Here is an 18,279-nt window from a genome sequence, read left to right as displayed (position 1 = left end):
CGGAACCGGAAGCTTCCGAAAGCCGCGGGTCCCGCAGGCCTTTCCGGAGGCAGCGGCGCGGGGGTGCTGGGGACGGCTAGGGGGATGGGCCACGGGGCCGTCTCCCTGGGGCGCAGGGCGGGTCCTAGCAGGCGGGGCGGGGCGGGGCTCAGCCTCAGCCTCAGCCCCAGCCCCAGCGCAGGGGGACGTGCGTGATCCCGAGCCCGGCCCAGGGGTTACCGAGCGTGTGGCCAGCCTGAGTCTGCGGGCTGGGCCGGTTCCCTTCCCGTGGGGCCCGCTCGGGGGCGGGGGGGAAGCTCAACAGTCCGGGCTGCGCCGTCTGTGACATCCAGCGCCCCCGTTAGCTCGTGCCCGCCGCTGCCGGTGTAGCGTATTGAACTGCTCCGCGTAGGGATGCGCCGCTGGCAGCAGGTACTGACACGTCCCGGATTGTAAAAATCCGCTACCGCCGTAAACAGCCACCTGCTGCCGCAAGTGCCTACGGGTAGCGGGTTCTTACGCTCTCGTGTATGTGAAATTGCTACGTGTAGAAATGTGGGTAGTTGAAGCAGTCATTTATAGGGGTAGCTTGTAAGAAACAGCTTTTGTAAAGAGATTCTTCTTCCCTCGTAGCTCATGTTTTCTAGACCTTTTTTTTTTTTTGCCTTTGCTCTGGACTCTCTCCAGTTTGTCCACATCTTTCGTGAAATGTGGTGCTCAGAACTGGACACAATGCTCCAGTTGAGGCCTAATCAGCGCAGAGTAGAGCGGACATCCCAGAATGATCTGTTTTTTTGCAGCAGCGTTACGCTGTTCACGCATATTCAGCTTGTGGTCCACTGGGACCCCCGCTTCCTTTCCGAAGTGCTCCTTCTTAGGAAGTCATTTCCCATTTTGTATGCGTGCAGCTTATCATTCACAAACTTTATAATTGTACTCTCTATGCCTTTATCTCAAGTATTGATTAAGATTTTTAATAGAAACTTATCCAGAACTGATCCCTGGAGAACCCCACTTGTTATGCCCTTTCACCTTGTGAATCACTGATAACTACTGTCAGAACTGTTTTCCAACTAGTTTTGCACCCATCTTATTTTAGCTCCATCTAGGTTGCATTTCCATAGTTTGTTTATGAGAAGGTCATGGGAGACAGTATCAACAGCCAAGATAAACCAAGATAAGCCAAGATAGACCATGTCAACCACATCCCCCCCATCCACAAGGCTTGTTACACTGTTCAAGAAAGCTATCAGTTTGGTTTTACGTGTGAGACTGCTTGAATTAGCTACATCAGATGTCCTTTTTTTTCAGCAAAGTAGGACCTGTTGCTGCTGCATATGTTTCTGGATGGTACAAGGCCCTGAAATCTAATCATAGAATCAGAATATCAGGGTTAGAAGGGACCTCAGGAGGTCATCTAGTCCAACCCCAACCCCCTGCTCAAAGCAGGACCAATCCTCAACTAAATCATTCCAGCCAGGGCTTTGTCAAACCGGGCCTTAAAAAACTCTAAGGAAGGAGATTACACCACCTCCCTAGGTAACCCATTCCAGTGCTTCACCACCCTCTTAGTGAAAAAGTTTTTCCTATTATCCAACCTAAACCTCCCCCACTGCAACTTGAAACCATTACTACTTGTTCTGTCATCTGCTACTGCTGAGAACAGTCTAGCTCCATCCTCTCTGGAACCCCCTTTCAGGTAGTTGAAAGCAGCTATCAAATCCCCCCTCATTCTTCTCTTCCGCAGACTAAACAATCCCAGTTCCCTCAGCCTCTCCTCATAAGTCTTGTGCTCCCGCCCCCAATCATTTTTGTTGCCCTCCGCTGGACTCTTTCCAATTTTTCCACATCCTTCTTGTAGTGTGGGGCCCAAAACTGGACACAGTACTCCAGATGAGGCCTCACCAATGTTGAATAGAGGGGAACGATCACGTCCCTCGGTCTGCTGGCAATGCTCCTACTTATACAGCCCAAAATGCCGTTAGCCTTCTTGGCAACAAGGGCACACTGTTGACTCATATCCAGCTTCTCATCCACTGTAACTCCTAGGTCCTTTCCTGCCGAACTGCTGCCAAGCCATTCGGTTCCTAGTCTGCAGCGGTGCATGGGATTCTTCAGTCCTAAGTGCAGGACTCTGCACTTCTCCTTGTTGAACCTCATCAGATTTCTTTTGGCCCAATCCTCTAATTTGTCTAGGTCCCTCTGTATCCTATCCCTACTCTCCAGTGTATCTACCACTCCTCCCAGTTTTGTGTCATCTGCAAACTTGCTGAGGGTACGGTCCATGCCATCCTCCAGATCATTAATTAAGATACTGAACAAAACCGGCCCCAAGACTGACCCTTGGGACACTCTGCTTGTTACTGGCTGCCAACTAGACATGGAGCCATTGATCACTACCCGTTGAGCCCAACAATCTAGCCAACTTTCTATCCACCTTATAGTCCATTCATTCGGCCCATACTTCTTTAACTTGCTGGCAAGAATACTGTGGGAGACTGTATCAAAAGCTTTGCTAAAGTCAAGAAATAATACGTTCACTGCTTTCCCATCATCCACAGAGCCAGTGTCTCGTCATAGAAGGCAATTAGGTAGTCAGGCAGGACTTGCCCTTGCTGAATCCATGCTGACTGTTCCTGTTCACTTTCCTCTCTTCTAAGTGCTTCAGAATTGATTCCTTGAGGACCTGCTCCATGATTTTTCTGGGGACTGAGGTGAGGCTGACTGGCCTGTAGTTCCCCGGATTCTCCTTCTTCCCTTTTTTAAAGCTGGGCACTACATCAGCCTTTTTCCAGTCATCTGGGACCTCCCCCGATCACCATGAGTTTTCAAAAATAATGGTCAATGGCTCTGCAATCACATCCGCCAACTCCTTTAGCACTCTCGGATGCAGCATATCCGACCCCATGGACCTGTACTCGTCCAGCTTTTCTAAATAGTCCTGAAACCACTTCTTTCCTCAGAGGGCTGGTCACCTCCTCCCCATGCTGTGCTGCCCAGTGCAGCAGTCTGGGAGCTGACCTTGTTCGTGAAGACAGAGGCAAAAAAAGCATTGAGTACATTAGCTTTTGCCACATCCTCTGTCACTAGGTTGCTTCCCCCATTCAGTAAGGGGCCCACACTTTCCTTGGCTTTCTTCTTGTTGCCAACATACCTAATGTAAACACATTAACCCTCACGGGGCACATCACTATACAAAAAAAGTTGTGTCTGTGCCTGTAGTGGGGTGGCTTCCCCACTCCGATAAGCAGGGGGTTAAAAGCAGCCAAGGTAGGCTGATTGAGGGAAGCAGCCACAGTTGTGGCCAGCTCAATTGGGGCCCAGCTGGCCCGGATAAGAGGGCTGTGGGCCAGACGCTGGAGAAGTCTCACTCTAGCCCTGGAGTGGGAGGGGGTGTAAGGTACCTGAAGTGGAGCAGTGCTGAGGAAGGGCAAGGGGAGCTGGGGAGCTCCAGCCTGGTAAACCCCCAGGCTGCAGGCCTTGATGAAGGCCTATGAAAAGCTACTGGGGCTGCAGAGGGGCAGCCCGGGGATAGGCAAAGGCAGCAGGTCCTAACCCCTTGCCAATGATGAGTGGCCATGACAGACTGCAGTCTGCCCCAGTGGGTGGGGGCTAGATGATGACTGGCAGTAGCCACTGAGGCCAGGTGGGTTTAGAGGGTTGGGGGTAGACATAGTAACCGTAGCGACTCTATGCTGACATAACTTGAGTTAGGCTCGAGGCATTGGAACTGGCCTTACTGCGCCCTACAGCCTCAGGAACAAAGAGGCACATAAAAAAATCATTTATTTATTAAAATTTCTTGACTGGAAGGTGTATAACTCATGATTTTAGAATTCTTGTGGTTGTAAAGGTATCTTGGGGTTGTAGATATGTTGTCATATTTTGAAAGGCAAAACTAGGAATGGGTTGAACAAAGAATTTGATCAGTCCCTCAGGATAAGTACACTGGCTATTAGCCAAGATAATCAGGGATGCAGGCCCATGCTCTGCATGTCCCAAAACTGTGCTTTGACTGCCAGATGCTAGGTGTGGACAATGGGATGGTTCGCTGAGTCATTGCCTGGTCTGATCATTCCCTTAGAAGCACCTGGCATTGGCCACGATCACAAGACAGGATACTAGATTAGGCCGACTATTGGTCTGACCCATGATGGCAGTTCTAATTTTCTGCAGAAATTACAATAGATTTTTTTTTCCAGGGAGAAAGATGTTATAGGAGATAGTATACTGCCTTTATTGAATATTTGAGAATCAAGTTGTACACAATGGCATGCGGAAAAACACTAAGGGCTAGACTTAGAGGCAAAATAACAGTTGCAAAAATGCAATCCCCATTGGTGGATTGGCACAAAACAAAGTTTTGACACTAGGCCAGAAATTCAGTGAGCTCTAAAATGAGAAGAAAAAATTAAATTTAAAAATTCAGGGAATCCCAGCAGCAGATAAGACAACTGGGGAAACTGCGAGGAGACTCTATGCAATCAGATACAGTGATAAGGGATTCTTTGTTTCTGAGGGGATAGATGTAAAATGTTTCACTGAATTAAGTCTCAGGGGTTATCTACACTGGCAAGTTAAAGCACTCTAACTTGCTGGCTCAGGAGTGTGAAAAATCACCCCCCCTCCCCAAGCGCAGCAAGTTTGAACACTTTAAAACGCTAGTGTGGACAGGCACGGCTCCCAGTGCTCAGAGCTAATCCCTTTGTTGAGGTGGATTACCAGGAGCATGAGCACCCTCAGTAGTGCTTTGAACTTTGTAGTGTAGACATAGCCTCAGTTAGATAAGACAAAGAGGAGCTGCATTGACTAGGCATTGGGATACCTGTGCCTTTAAGAACCCAGCCCTGGGAAGCCGATGCTTAGAGATGCTGTCTGTGAGAGGGGAAGTAAAAAAAAAAGCCCCTTTGCCCCCCACCATTTTTGCAAACACTGGTGTCTCCGTCCCACTGGGGTACCTGTTACTTCCTGTGCCAGGTTTTGCCTTCTGTCAGCACCTCACACCGAGCTTAACTCCTGCTCCTCCCGCCAGCCCTGATTTTGCCTTTTAGCCCCTCTCCTAATCCTGCCTCCAGCTGCTTGACCCCCCGACCAGTCAATTTCTGCCCCCTGCTCAGACCCTGGCTACCCCCCTGCTCCAAGTCGCCCCTTTTGCCCCTTTCTAATCCCTGTAAATAGCAGTCAGCAGAATTTTTTGTCTAATAAGGGCAGGGTGAAGGGCAATGACTTCAGCAGATGTTACTGAGCATGCTCAGTTCGTGTGACCATACAAAAAAGCCACTTCGCTCAAATAAAAAAAGCCTCCCCCCAAACAAACTATTTTCCAAAGCACTGGTGTCTCAGTCCCACTGGGGTAACTGCTACCCCTGTCTGTGCCGGGTTTTGCCCTCTGACACCCTCTGCCAGCGCCTCACTCCTGGGCTTAACTCCACCTCATTCCTGATTTTGCCCTTTAGCCGCTCTCCTAATGCTGCCTCCAGCTGCTTGACCCCCCCGACCAGTAAATTTCCACCCCCTGCTCCAATTCACGCCCTTCGCCACTTTTTAAGCCCCATCAAAAGCAGTCTGCAGAACCTTTGGCTAATAAGGGCAGGGTGAAGGGCAGTGGCTTCAGTGCACAGTAAGTAGCACATTACTACGGAGAGCACTTTACTACACTACACCGGGGACGCAGTGCTCCTCCTGTGGAGCCTGCCGGACTAATGGGAGAGGGAAGGGAGGAGCAGGGGAAGCAGAACCCAGCTGAAGCTCGCAGGGAAAGAATGGACAGTACGGTGGCGAACTGTAAATTTTGGTACCAGGGTTTTGCCCTCCTCCTGGCAGTGCCCCACTTTCAAACTTGAACAGGGTACAAGTGAGCCTTGAAGTTTAGTGCGTGGGAGGGAGGGACATAGCGCCAAGAGCTTATGAGACAGACCTGTCCTCTAAAAATAAGTAATAGAGAAGATGGCCAATGGGAGGCCAGGGCCATGCGAGGCTTTGGGACATAATTTTTCACACTGCAGTAAAAATTTCAGTGATAAAAGGAATAGACTTTTTAAGGTTAAATATTATTGACAATGGCAACCTTTTGCTCTAGGCTTACCCGCTCTTCAGTTAGTCTAAAATGCTGCCTAAAACACGCATACTTTGCCTTGCCTGCTACTGCCTCCAAATCTACAACAAAGTTAAACTCCTTGTCTGGGCTTTAAGGCCCTGCAGAGCTTTGCTCCCACCTCTCTCTCTCTCATATCCTTCTTCCACCACTTTTGCTCTACCCAAGACCTGAGACTACCCAAATTCTTAGTTTTATTCCCGTCTTCAGGCCTCTTTTGATGTAACCGTAAGCAACCCATTCCATCATATTTCTATCCTTTTCCTCCAAATACCTTTTGAAAACGCACTTCTCCCAAAAAGGCCAGGCTGAAAATCCTCAGGTTATAATCGGATTACAGGGATACTAACAAAATGTCGTCAAAACAATAAAAAGCAGCACAAGTGAATGTTGATCTCCACCCTCTATATACTGGCTTTGATTAGTGATATTCAGACCTCAGAGGTTCAGGAGCCAAATTAGCAATTAACATTACCCATAAGAGCCACAGTAGTGTGAATTCACTGTTTCATTTACTATACATTCATATTTAAATAGTAAGATGGGGAAAATATGTAGAGTGAATATATAGATACACACCCCACACACATATATACACCCACACCCACACCCACACACACACACACAGAGCAAAATGATGGACCAAGTATTATTTTATCAAATACAATTGGTTACCGTAGTAAAAGTATCCTGATGGTTTAATAATTAAATTACACAACGTTTTACTATCAGTGCTGCAGACAGCTGCACAAGACACACTGAAGAGCTACTTGAGGCTCGGGAGCCTCAGTGCTTTAGATCGTGGCTTTCTGGTGGAGGGACTTTTGCTTTGCAGACAGATGTGAAGACACCAGGCTAACATTGTTTGTTGTTATTCAATCAGGAGCTTAAATAAGGAGAACTTTTAGGGAAGTATTTTCAAAAAAGTATTTATTGAATTTTCCACATTTAACTTGTTATTTTAGCTAATTAAAAATACAAGACTCACGTAGTTTCCAACAAGTGCTAGGTGACGTGTTCAGAAATACAAGCGTCCTCACATTACTCCATGTGAATGACAGCTTATAAAGTTAAGAAAATAGGGAAAAACATTGGTTCATTTGAAAAGGAAGGAGCTTAGTACAGTCATCAGATGTAGGTGAAAAACCTCAAACCAGTTGAAATTAAAGGGGCAGAAGAGAAATAGTACATGTACTTCTGTGAGGAGCGGTGGTGGTCATTTAAGACTTGTGCTCCAGATGAAGGTGTTGCCTTTGTAACTAATTCAGAATCTAGAAAGTTAGGATTAAATACTGGGGACTCAGTAGTTCAGGCAACGTTACAGCATCTGAGCAATGCATAAACTTTCAAATGTCAGACGCTTTCCACATATGGCTTTGGAGAGGTGAATGTTATTTAAAGATTATATTGCAGTAGTGCCCAGATGCCCCAATGAGTACCCTCATTTTACTAAGCATTGTACAGACACATGGTCCCTGCCGTGAAAAGCATAAAGGCTCAGATGTACCAGATGTTCCATCCTTTAACAAAATGGATCTCAAATGTGAAATGACTCCACACTTCAAGACATATCTAATGTTCAGACCAGTTTAACCCCACTTCTTGGGCTTCTTCATTCAAAAAGGTGCTTTAGAATACAGTAGAAGCTCCTCAGTCATTCCCTTCCCCAGTGAGCCGCAGAACAGCATTGACTGAAACATCAAAATTTCTTCTGTGAATGTTTACTCTGGATATTTACTCAAAATTTTATAGAAAATAAAGGCCAACCACACAGTATGTAATGTTAAGGCTGTCTAACAAGACAACATTAATGCTGTCTTAATGCACACCAATAGTTTCAGTACTGAATAATCAGGATGCCTCATAATACTGATGCACAGAAACCCATCAGTACTCTAACTGAATTGTGAAATTTTGAAGAAGACAGTTGTATTTCAATGAAGTGGAACTATTCCCATTTTGGTCATAATGCTGTCTCTCAACAATGAGAGAAAAGAAAGCAACTTGAAAGAGTATATACTACAATATACTGCACTGTTATTTTCTTCGTGCGATTTCTAGAGCTGTGCTAATTGATTTTTCAGCTCACTGGTAGTCCTGAAAAAAACACATTCTGTGTAGAACAAAATGTTTCATGCAACTCAACCCAAACTTTTTTGTTTTGATTCAGTTTAGGTTGTTCTTTTTTTCAAATAAACCTGAAGGAAATTTCAGAACAGTTTTTAGTAAAACAAAACAAAAAACAAAACACACTGACTTCCACAATTTATTTTATTTTATTTTTTTGTTTCCTGGCCAAAGCATTTTGGTAAATTCAACTCAAATTTGTAAAATGTTTGGGTTGACCGAAAATTTTGCTCAGCTCGAGCAAATGTATTGCTGTGTTTGCTTATGTTGTACTGAGGATTCATATCAATGGAAACCTTTTAGCACAATCTAGAATTCTTAAGTTTTACAAAGGGGCAAAATTCCTATCTTGTTATTCATGCTGAGAGAAATTAATCCTTAAATTTGAGTGCTCCTCTGCGGAAAATGGGTTCAGTATCTTTTAAAAAGTGCGGTATAACAGATGGAAGCATAGTTCTTCAGAAAGCTCCTAGGATCTGCTCATAGAACTAAAAACCTCCAGAAAATGACCTGCATCCACATGGATAATTCAGTACTAGAGTTCTAATGGGAACTTTATAAAACATCAGTAAAAACATACTAGCTGCCAACTACTTATTGGCCACCTCTATAAAGGAGATTAAGAGGTCATATACTTTTAATCTTCAAAGCATTTTACAAAACAATAATTTGTGTTCCTGACAGACTACAGTTAAGCCATTTTCTAACAGCAGAATATACACGCTGAAGCTCCATCCACAAAGAATGTGGAGATGTTAATCTGAAATTGAAGAAAAGTTATATCCTTGAGCATGGATCTGCTGTTGTGACTCCATAAAGCTTAAACTGACCCGGTTTAAATCACTTCCCCACCTCCTTTTTGCTTCCTAGAAATCCTATTTAAATCTCTTATGCTATTTCTCACTAGAGAATTTTCCAGTGAATTGGAGATTAACTGGCCAAAACTTGGCAAATGAGAGCTTTTATACTTTGTGGAGATAGATTTTTGGATAATCATCTCAAAAAGGCTCTATTAACTCCAAATCGGTCTTACTCACCTAATCTTAATGAAAACTAAACCTTTACAAAATTTAAAAAGTCTGAAGCAAAAAATTTCAAACTTTGTCAATGCATCACTAATCCTTATAAAGTCTGTGATGCTCAGTTAGCACAAATAGCTTTGCTGACATTTGTTCAACCGCAGTAAGCAACAGACAGTGTTTTACTAATTTACTGTCTAGAATGTAGTCTGCAATACATAATTTCACAGAAAATACCGTCTCTTTTCCTTGATCACTGAAAACAAAAGCAAGTCACAGACCAGAAAATATATCAAGAAGGGGTTTAAGGCTGTGAATACAAATTACAAAATTTTTAAAGTAACACTATAGTTATGTGTTTGGAGGCCAGTAAATTCCAAATTTAAAAAGGAACATTTTAAAAACCTGGGTGCTTCATGATCAGGGTTTCAAATTGACTAACTTTGGCTGTGTCTCAGTGCTAACCCTTAGTCTAGCCAACATCTTTACACCTAGCCACCATGCAATATTACTACTGTACTTCTAATGGAATATCAGCTACAAACCCTTGCTTACCATACAGGGTAAATTTTTCAGAAGGGCTCAGATGACATAGGAGCCAAAATCCCATTGATTTTCAACAACACAAACTTCTAAATTCTTAAGTCACTTTTGAAAATTTTACCTATTGTAAACACAAGTCTACAAACATCTTATATCCATCACCGTGGGCCATTAGCCCAAATAAGATCACCTCCACTTCAAACATATTGATAGCAGCAAAATAAAGTTGCTAACATTTTGCTGCCACATACTTTATATTCCAGAAACACACTGAGCAAGTCAGCCCAAGTTATATAATTACGGCAATGCCTCTTTATTTGCCTCGACAGAACTCAGAATCCGCACCCGTAGAAAACTATTCCTGCATCTCCTGCTGAAAGGAAAATTCACATTACAAGACAACACAAATCCAAGTCTCCTGTCAGTAAATCATGGGACAGTGTACAGCAAGTGGGTGGGAATACTGGTTGAAAATGAAAGTTGAAGTCTTAGCTGTAAATCTTTCCTGTTTTTAAATAGAGATTATGACTTTCCAATAAAGTTTGTCATTATTATATTTTAATTCCATCACAGAGATGTCATTAAGAATATATAAAAGTTTTAGACCATCAGAATTGTTTGACATCTGCCTGCTGTTATTGATGCTGCTGTTTCAGCAAGTATTGGCATTTTGTTGATCCTTCAGACTGATCCAGCTGCTGGGAAATGAGTTGAGACTAGTATTTACAGCCTACCACTGAAATGCATGATAAAGTTTGTTTTATTTTATTTGAACTACTGATCGGCAAAGTCTTTGGATTTTAAAAGAAATTTGGCAATTGAAATTAAACAGAAGTTCTTATTTTGAAGCTGCCTTTGTGTTTCAGTGGTGAGCTGCATTTTCTCTCATCAAACAATCATAATGGTAGCTTTAGAGCATTTACTATGTGAAGTGATTTTTTTTTTAAATAGTCAGCTGTTTGTAGATGTAGCCTTTGGAATCTCATTGCAATACAGCAGGATTTGGTTTTGAGTATAATACCCCATGTACAATGTTTGAGAAATTGTACAGCAATTGCCAACTTGGTTCCCAAGCTATGTTGCTTTAGAAGGCAGTAGAATTATGAAAATGAACATTTCTATTTATACACAAGCTTATAGAGAAATAGCAAGTGATTATGGATCAGTGTGTGCATACATTTTACAGTAAGTATTAATGCAACATTAAGATTGAGAATCAAGTACTCATTTGTCAGGTAATACAGAGCTGAAGTTGAAAATTCAACCTTGTTGGGTACCTCATGCAGCTATAATTGAAGTCTAAAATGTAGGCTTCAGAGAAGTGTGTTTATTATCCTTCACCAGTGCCTGGTGCATGAAGTTTAACAAGCAGCAGATTTAAAAAAAAAATAAAATCTGTATCTAGTCTTTGCTTCCCGGTTTTTGCTGGGATTCTCATAGAAGTCCCAGAATACTAAATCCTCAGTGTGTTGGGGCGAGGGAGGTCTGAGTCTTAACAAAAGTTTCTCCTGCAATTTGTTAGGCATTTGAGTTTAATTGAGGAGAAAATTTTATTTGGGTTGCATAGAACTCGTTTTTCAACACCTAATCACATTTTACTTCCTTTGCATCTCTGCTATCATACACCAATTAATGCTCCAGTGTAGAGGATCAGTCAGAAAAACAGCATAGACAAAACTTGACTTTTTTTACACATGAAAAAGCAGGCAGAAAAAAATATCTTTCAGACTTCCTTTGATCACACAATAAAGTAGAAAAAAAGGTACAAACCTTCCCACCCTTTGGAAGTCACCTTTAAAATTACTGAACATTTGGTCAAGTACAAAATACAGTATGAACTAGGTTTTCTACACAACATATGTACTGTTTGAACTGCTGTTTAGGATTCTTGGCATGCAGCTTTTGTAGAGGTAAGAGGAAAGGAGAAGCAAGCATGGGGTTAAAGGAAGCAACGAGGAAGATGGAGAAAGAATGTCTATAGCCAGTAGAAATTCTACCAACGTTTTTCTATTTGAAACATCTTTAGCTATTGTGTTCTCCACTACATACAACAAATGACATCTTTCAGTAATCTGAGAGACTGATTTAACTGTATCACACTATATCAATGCAAGTCAACTGTCAGACCCTACTTCTAGAAGAACTGCTTTTGGTAGAAGTCATCTTTATCAGAAGAAAAAAATCTGAAATGAGATGGTGATCCCTTCTTATTCTCCAGGCTTTTTCGAGATCTAAATCTATTCAGCTTTAAGGCCCGAAAAATGAAATCAAAGATTCCCAATTTGCATGCATGCATACACCTTGCACGTGGCCAGTATTGGAATTTTATTTTCCAGGCTGGGGAAGGTTTCAGCCAATAAGCTGGAGTTGATATAACTTGAAAAATAGAACGAGGAATAGAAGTGATAGCACCTAGCACTTATGTAGCTGTTTTCATTTGTAGATCTCAAAATGCTTTAGAAAAAAAAAAGGTGAGTATCATTATATCCATTTTACAAGTGAGGAAATGGAGGTATAAGATGATGAAGTAACTTGCTCAAGGTTGTCCATCAGGCCCTAGCTCCAGAAGAAAGTATCTTCATTTAGGTTCTTTGCTTTCAGACCAAAATAGAAGCCTTACAAAAATGCATATAGGGCAACTTCAAAATAAGGTCGCCTATTTAGGCAGACTACATAGCATATTAATCTGCACAAACTGTTGGAGACAGATGCTGACCTAAGCAAAATATGTATGCCTTGAGACAGATTTCCCTGAATCATGCATGTTAAACAGATCTCTGTTAAGTTCAGATGCACACTACTGGCCTGACCTGGCATCAGAATTAGCTAGTACTGCACCTATGCATAGTTGATTAGAGACGGCGAGGAGTCTGCAAGGATCCAAAGGTTAGTAAGTCCCAGTTGTATGATTAGCCTATGAGTGTTATACCTCACTGATGAGTAACCATCTAGTTGAAATCTGTCTTACTTTTGTAAGTATACCGGATTTATTTTGATTGTGTGTAAGACCTGTGATACTACTACTATTTCCAAGAATATACTGTTTAGAAGTGTGGAATAATATCAGATGGGGATTTTTGATTTTATTATTAGGACAAAAGTAGTGAGCACTGCAGTAAAAACAGAAATGAAAATATTTAATGCTTGTTTCAATGTCACTTAAATGTTTAACTTCTGAATGGATTTATTTGCATACACCAATAGGCAAAATAGGCATGATTACCAAATAGAAGATTTTAAAAGTTCGACGTTTTCATTACATGATTCACCCAGAACATAGTATAATTTAGCTATGCTAATAGAACCTACGAAAGTCAATTTATGTGCCCAAGAACACCAAGTGAAAACGTGTGGACACATCTTGAATAACCACAGCAAAAAACCAGACTCATTACATTCTTTAAAGTGAATTTAGTGCTTGTGAGAAGTGCCAGATAACACTGGAGATGGAAGATCTCCGTCTACAAAGTAAAGGCAGTGCAAGATTTTCCACACCTCCTCTCCAGGGTACTTCAATCTTGGCCTGAATGGATAACTTTTATGGTTGAAAGGACAGTTCAGCTCCACGCCCAGGCAATTCTTTGTGTGTCTGCTGAGACTGAACAGAGGTTCAGTTAGTGCCAACTGACACTCATCCAAGAGTAACAGGACAGAGCTCATTTCACATTGATCACTGACTAGACAGCTTTTATCTACTAAACACCTGAGCAGAATTTAAACTAGTGACCTAATGGTGAAAAGCTCATTATGCTATTAGTCATTTGAACTATATAGTCCCCAGTATGGCTTAACTAGGCTAAAAGGTGGTAGCCAATAAGCTGAAATTCACGGACCTACAAATCTGTACGTTGAAGAAAAACGAAGACAAAGCAAAGCTCAAACTCATTCTGGGAGTGTAAATGAGTTCTACTTGTATTAGATACATAATCATTTTTGTTCATCCTCACATTTATGAGACACAACTGCACTATGTGAACACTAGCATATAAAAATCATTAGGTTTCTAAATCACTCAGGAAATGTATTAACTATTTACAGCAAAAAACATTCATCATGCACTTTACAAAATAACGACAGCACTCATTTATGGCCTTGTCTATCTGCAAAAGAATTCATTTTGCAGGTAAACATAATAAAATATTGCTCAAAACGTCATAAAAATATATTATCTCTTTCCTTTAACATTTAGGTATATAAATATTTTACTGAAGAACATGCATCATTTAGATAATTGCAAGAACGCCTCCTATAAACATACGGTTCTTTGACATTTAGCAGTATAAAATGATTACATGGTAAAGTAGCTATTGAAGTCAAGAATTAAACCCGAGATTTGCAAACCAATACTGTAGAGAACAGTCCCTTGTGTATAAGTCCAGAGATATATCAAGGCACCTTTTATAACAGGTTACATAATAAAGGCTAATGAATGCATTGTAACTGCAGAAAAGAGCATCATTCCACCTGCACAGTCTTCAGTCTTGTCTGGACACCAAACTTACTGTTCACTTTTCTGTTCTTGTTTCCCATCAAGCTCTTGGTCAATTCTGTTCAATAAAAAATGTTAGAATATAAATTACAACTTCAGTAGTGTATTACTTTCTATAATAGGCAAAAAAGCTGATCTTAATAGGAGAATTGAAGTTTTTATATAGAAAAGGTTTTTAGTAAGTATCATTCAACTGTTAAAAACAAACATCAGTGAAGTGGGTTCAGTTACAGCAAAATGTTAAAGATCCACCTTGTTATTGCCCCCTAAAATTACAGATTTTAAAGATGGTTAAGAAGTGTTTTCAAGCAACAACTGATATGGTATTTGGAAGAAAAGTATTAGGAAAATGAAATATCCAATTTGGCCATGTTGCAAGAGAAGCAGGTTAGTTTTCCATTTATTAATAAAGTGTGACTAGGATGTAAGCCTATAAGACATACAATAAAATGAAAGATGGTTTTAAGAACAGAACGCAGTTTATATTCTAGAACTTGAGCCTATCAAACCTGTAAACAATGGGTTTGGTGGTGTTTTTAGAACAGTTATATTAAATGTTAAGCTGAAAGAACAGTGTGGTTGTGCCAACACTGTTTACTACATACATTTTTAAAGTTTCACAGAATTGTTTTCTAAACAGTTATTACAAATAACGTGCATTGTATTGATCTGTGCTATTTTGCAATAAGTTGTATTCAATTAGTTACTATATATAGTTAGATTTATTACAAATATGGAATGCATTCTTTGTATCTAGTCTGTGTATGCAGGATAGCAGATAGCAACTTTAGAGTCACTCGGGTAAAATATGTGCTATTCAGCTAGAATGCAGTGTGGTCTAGCGCACTGAACATGGTACTGTGTAGACCTTAATTCTAGTCCTGGCCCCGAGCACTGACTCTTTGGGGAAGTAATTTAATATCCATTCCTCTTAGCTTTCCCTGTGCAAGATGAGGATAATGATTGGTTACGGGGGTTTTTTGTTTGTTGTTTTTCAGGGGAGGAAGCCTCCAGGCCTATATGCATCCTCTTGCTTAATCAACTGGTGAGTGAAGGAATCTACATCAACAATTTCTGCAAAATTTAAGATTGCTTTTTAGTGAAGTTTCTGGCTCTTATGGCTGCTAGGAGAACCTCTGAAGTGTGAACTGACATGTTCTGTCCTGCTGAGTGTGCAGCCAGCTTCAGTCTACTGTTTCTCATGACAGTCCCAAAAAGTGGAATGAGGTTAACAAGACTCAGGCAAGTTTCTGCCTACAGGATTCTGAACAGCAGTTGTGAAACAGACAAGAACACTGCCAGTTTCACTATGTTGCAACTAGGGAAAAATAGGAAAAGTGAAAGTACTTACAGGAAAATGACTAAAAAAAGGCTTGGGAAAGAGTAGAGTAGCAAAAACACCCTTCTTACTCTCCATCAGCCAAGAGGCTCTGAAGTTGAGGATGAGAAAAAGCTCCTTCCAAGCAGCTAGAAAGGGACAACAGTATTTAAATCCATCAGCCAGAGACCCACAAAAGAGAACAAGGTGCCATCCTTGCTTATGAATCCCAGTGCCCTTTCTGTTCCCAACAACTGGGGCAGAGTTATTGGCTTCTCACCAGGCCATTGTCCACTGACATGTCTGGTGTTTGGGGGCATTCATCTTTCATGCTGCCTAAGCCTAGTTCACTTATTTCTCTGGCTAGTAAATACCTAATAAGTTTTTCATGCCCAGACTGAGCTTTCCTTTGAGCTTTATGAAATAAAAGTGCTATGTAAGCACTAAAAGCTTCAATTTCAATTATTACAGACAGAATTAAGTCACATACTATGATCAAATATTTTTCCCTTCCAATTTAGTTTTTGGATATATCTGGTTTGTGTTAGTATTTATGAGTACATTTTACCAACATTCCTGGCTCATTTTAGAAGAGCCTATCAATGGATTTAGAATTCTAGATCCAAATACTGCAAACACTTACATGCTTAACTTTACATAATCAGCAGTCAATTCTTCAGTGAGACCACTTCTGTACATAAAATTATTTTTTTGCAGGACTGCAATCCAATCTGTAGTACCCCTGGCGCGTAGCCAATTCTGGGTCTCAAACTGTCAACCAGGCAACATTTATCAGGATGTTAACAAATGACAAACAGGGCATCGGTTAAAGCCAACTCTGCGTTTCAAATACTCAAATCAATGTGTGTGTGCAGAAAGATGGTCACCTAACGCTTCTGAGAGATTTGTGTTTTTCATCTCTGCACACTACTAGCTACATAGTACCAAATACATTGTTGCAATGGAAGTTTCCAAAAAAATCACCTCTCCAACGTTTATTTACATGTACTAAACTGCATTCTAAAATCAATGCAATAAGGGTAGAGGTTCCATAAATAAACCAACATAAAGGAAATGTTGAACATAATGCATTGCCTAAAACACCCAGTGACTTCATTTAAGACTGTGATTGTACTTTTGTCACAGAATAACTCTTCTGGCTTAATCTAATGGCTCAACTGCTTCAAATTTTACTTAAAGCGATTACTTTTTCAGAAGAGCTTTTATTGTACATGCTTACTACATTTATAGCATAATCTGATGGGGGGGAGGGGAGAGTCCTCTCTTCCCTAGCCATTTGCTCTTTCACTTTTGCAACAAATAAATGGTTTAACTGACTAAGACTGTTCTCTGATGTTGATATAGTCTTTGGTGAATGCAGTAAAAAAGGATCCACAGCTCCAATGCTATGGTAGTAATACTCGCAATAGCCGAGAGCCATATTTTCATGTATTTAATATTTTATTGTTTGGGATGAATATTCTGCACCAAAAGTGATGGGGAAGGGACGAAGGGGGGACGACGGAGACTTTCATTTGGCTGTTTCGGATAGTAAATAAAACACTGAAATCTGAAGAAACAGGGTTTAGAAACTGCACGGCAGTATCTGAAAGTGTTGCTCTTTACTTGCACAGTACGTTACTCTGCAACACTTCTCAATCCAGTAGCAGAGTAGATCATCTATTTATGTGATCTCTGACTGTTTCTTTTAAAAGCGAGTTAAATAATTCCCAAAGGAAATGATGTACATCAAGTGTAACAGGATACTGGCAACTTTAAACCAAAAGCATCCACAATGATGTCTGAAGAATTTTTCATTACTGTTATTACAGTTAACTCCCATGATTATTATAACAGACTATGGGGGAAAAGTACTTGTGTTGTCAAATACACAAAGTAAACACTATCTAGTTAGTTCCATTTTTACTCCGCTATAATCAGATTTTCACACAGCAACATAAAACAAACATTTGAGAAAAAGTGATTGTAGGGGGATTACTGAGGGGAGGGACTCAGTGTATGTTGAACCTGAGACCTGAAATTTAAAGTTGATATCCCTTTTAAGAGCTCAATTCTATACCCACTGCAGTCCATGGCAAACCTTCCCATGGAGCAGGATTGGGTCTATAGACAGTCAAAATACCAGGCATTAACAAGGTGAAGTTAAAGTTGCTGTGAGAACTAACTGAATTTTCTGTAGTTGGTACCTTTACTATCTCAGCTATAATACTGCAGAATTAACGCTTACAGTTTTTCATACAGACTGACAGTTTTATGCTTTTCCACTAGCTTTTTACTTTCTTGTTTTTTTATGAAAGCTAGTAAAATCCATAGGGAAAAGTTATTTCTGATAGGTTTAATTCTTAATACCTTTTCTCTTTTCAATCTTCCTACTTACAATGACATGTTTACAGAAAGTGACTTGTCCCTAAAGAGTTTATTGTTTTGCACATAGCAGCAGGAGTGCTCAGAATAAAAGTTTAAAGTTAGAAGCAGAGCGTTTTAGTGAGGTTATTGGTAGACACTGAATGGCAATTACTCATTTGTTTTAAGTATTTTATCAGATGCGAGAATTGCTTGAATTGTTAGCAGGCCACTTAAGTTACAGCATACAGAAAATCCAATCTTAATTAGCAAGGAATCTAGGCACTGCAAATACAAACAGCACTGAGCAAAATATAAACTAATTTAGGGCCTGTGCAAGTTAGAT

General features: G+C 40.8%; 1 protein-coding gene and 1 long non-coding RNA gene across 6 annotated transcripts in view; one reads left to right on the top strand and one right to left on the bottom strand.

The window, feature by feature from the left end:
• The first annotated feature begins 165 nt into the window (after positions 1 to 165).
• On the top strand, positions 166 to 16,910 carry LOC144270914 (uncharacterized). Its single transcript, XR_013347272.1, has 3 exons — positions 166 to 411; positions 14,530 to 14,638; positions 15,250 to 16,910. It is a non-coding gene; the product is annotated as an uncharacterized LOC144270914 (long non-coding RNA).
• The window catches only part of BNIP2 (BCL2 interacting protein 2), a 32,083-nt gene continuing 26,682 nt past the window's right edge, over positions 12,879 to 18,279 (bottom strand). For all 5 annotated transcript variants that reach the window (XM_077827858.1, XM_077827859.1, XM_077827860.1 and 2 more), the window contains one exon: positions 12,879 to 14,309. In XM_077827858.1, the coding sequence (XP_077683984.1) occupies positions 14,261 to 14,309 (49 nt within the window). In that variant the 3' untranslated portion in view covers positions 12,879 to 14,260. The remainder of the gene's footprint in view (positions 14,310 to 18,279) is intronic.

Source organism: Eretmochelys imbricata, chromosome 10 (genome assembly GCF_965152235.1).
Source record: "Eretmochelys imbricata isolate rEreImb1 chromosome 10, rEreImb1.hap1, whole genome shotgun sequence".
NCBI classification, from domain to species: domain Eukaryota; kingdom Metazoa; phylum Chordata; order Testudines; family Cheloniidae; genus Eretmochelys; species Eretmochelys imbricata.
This window is presented reverse-complemented; position numbering and strand designations above follow the sequence as displayed.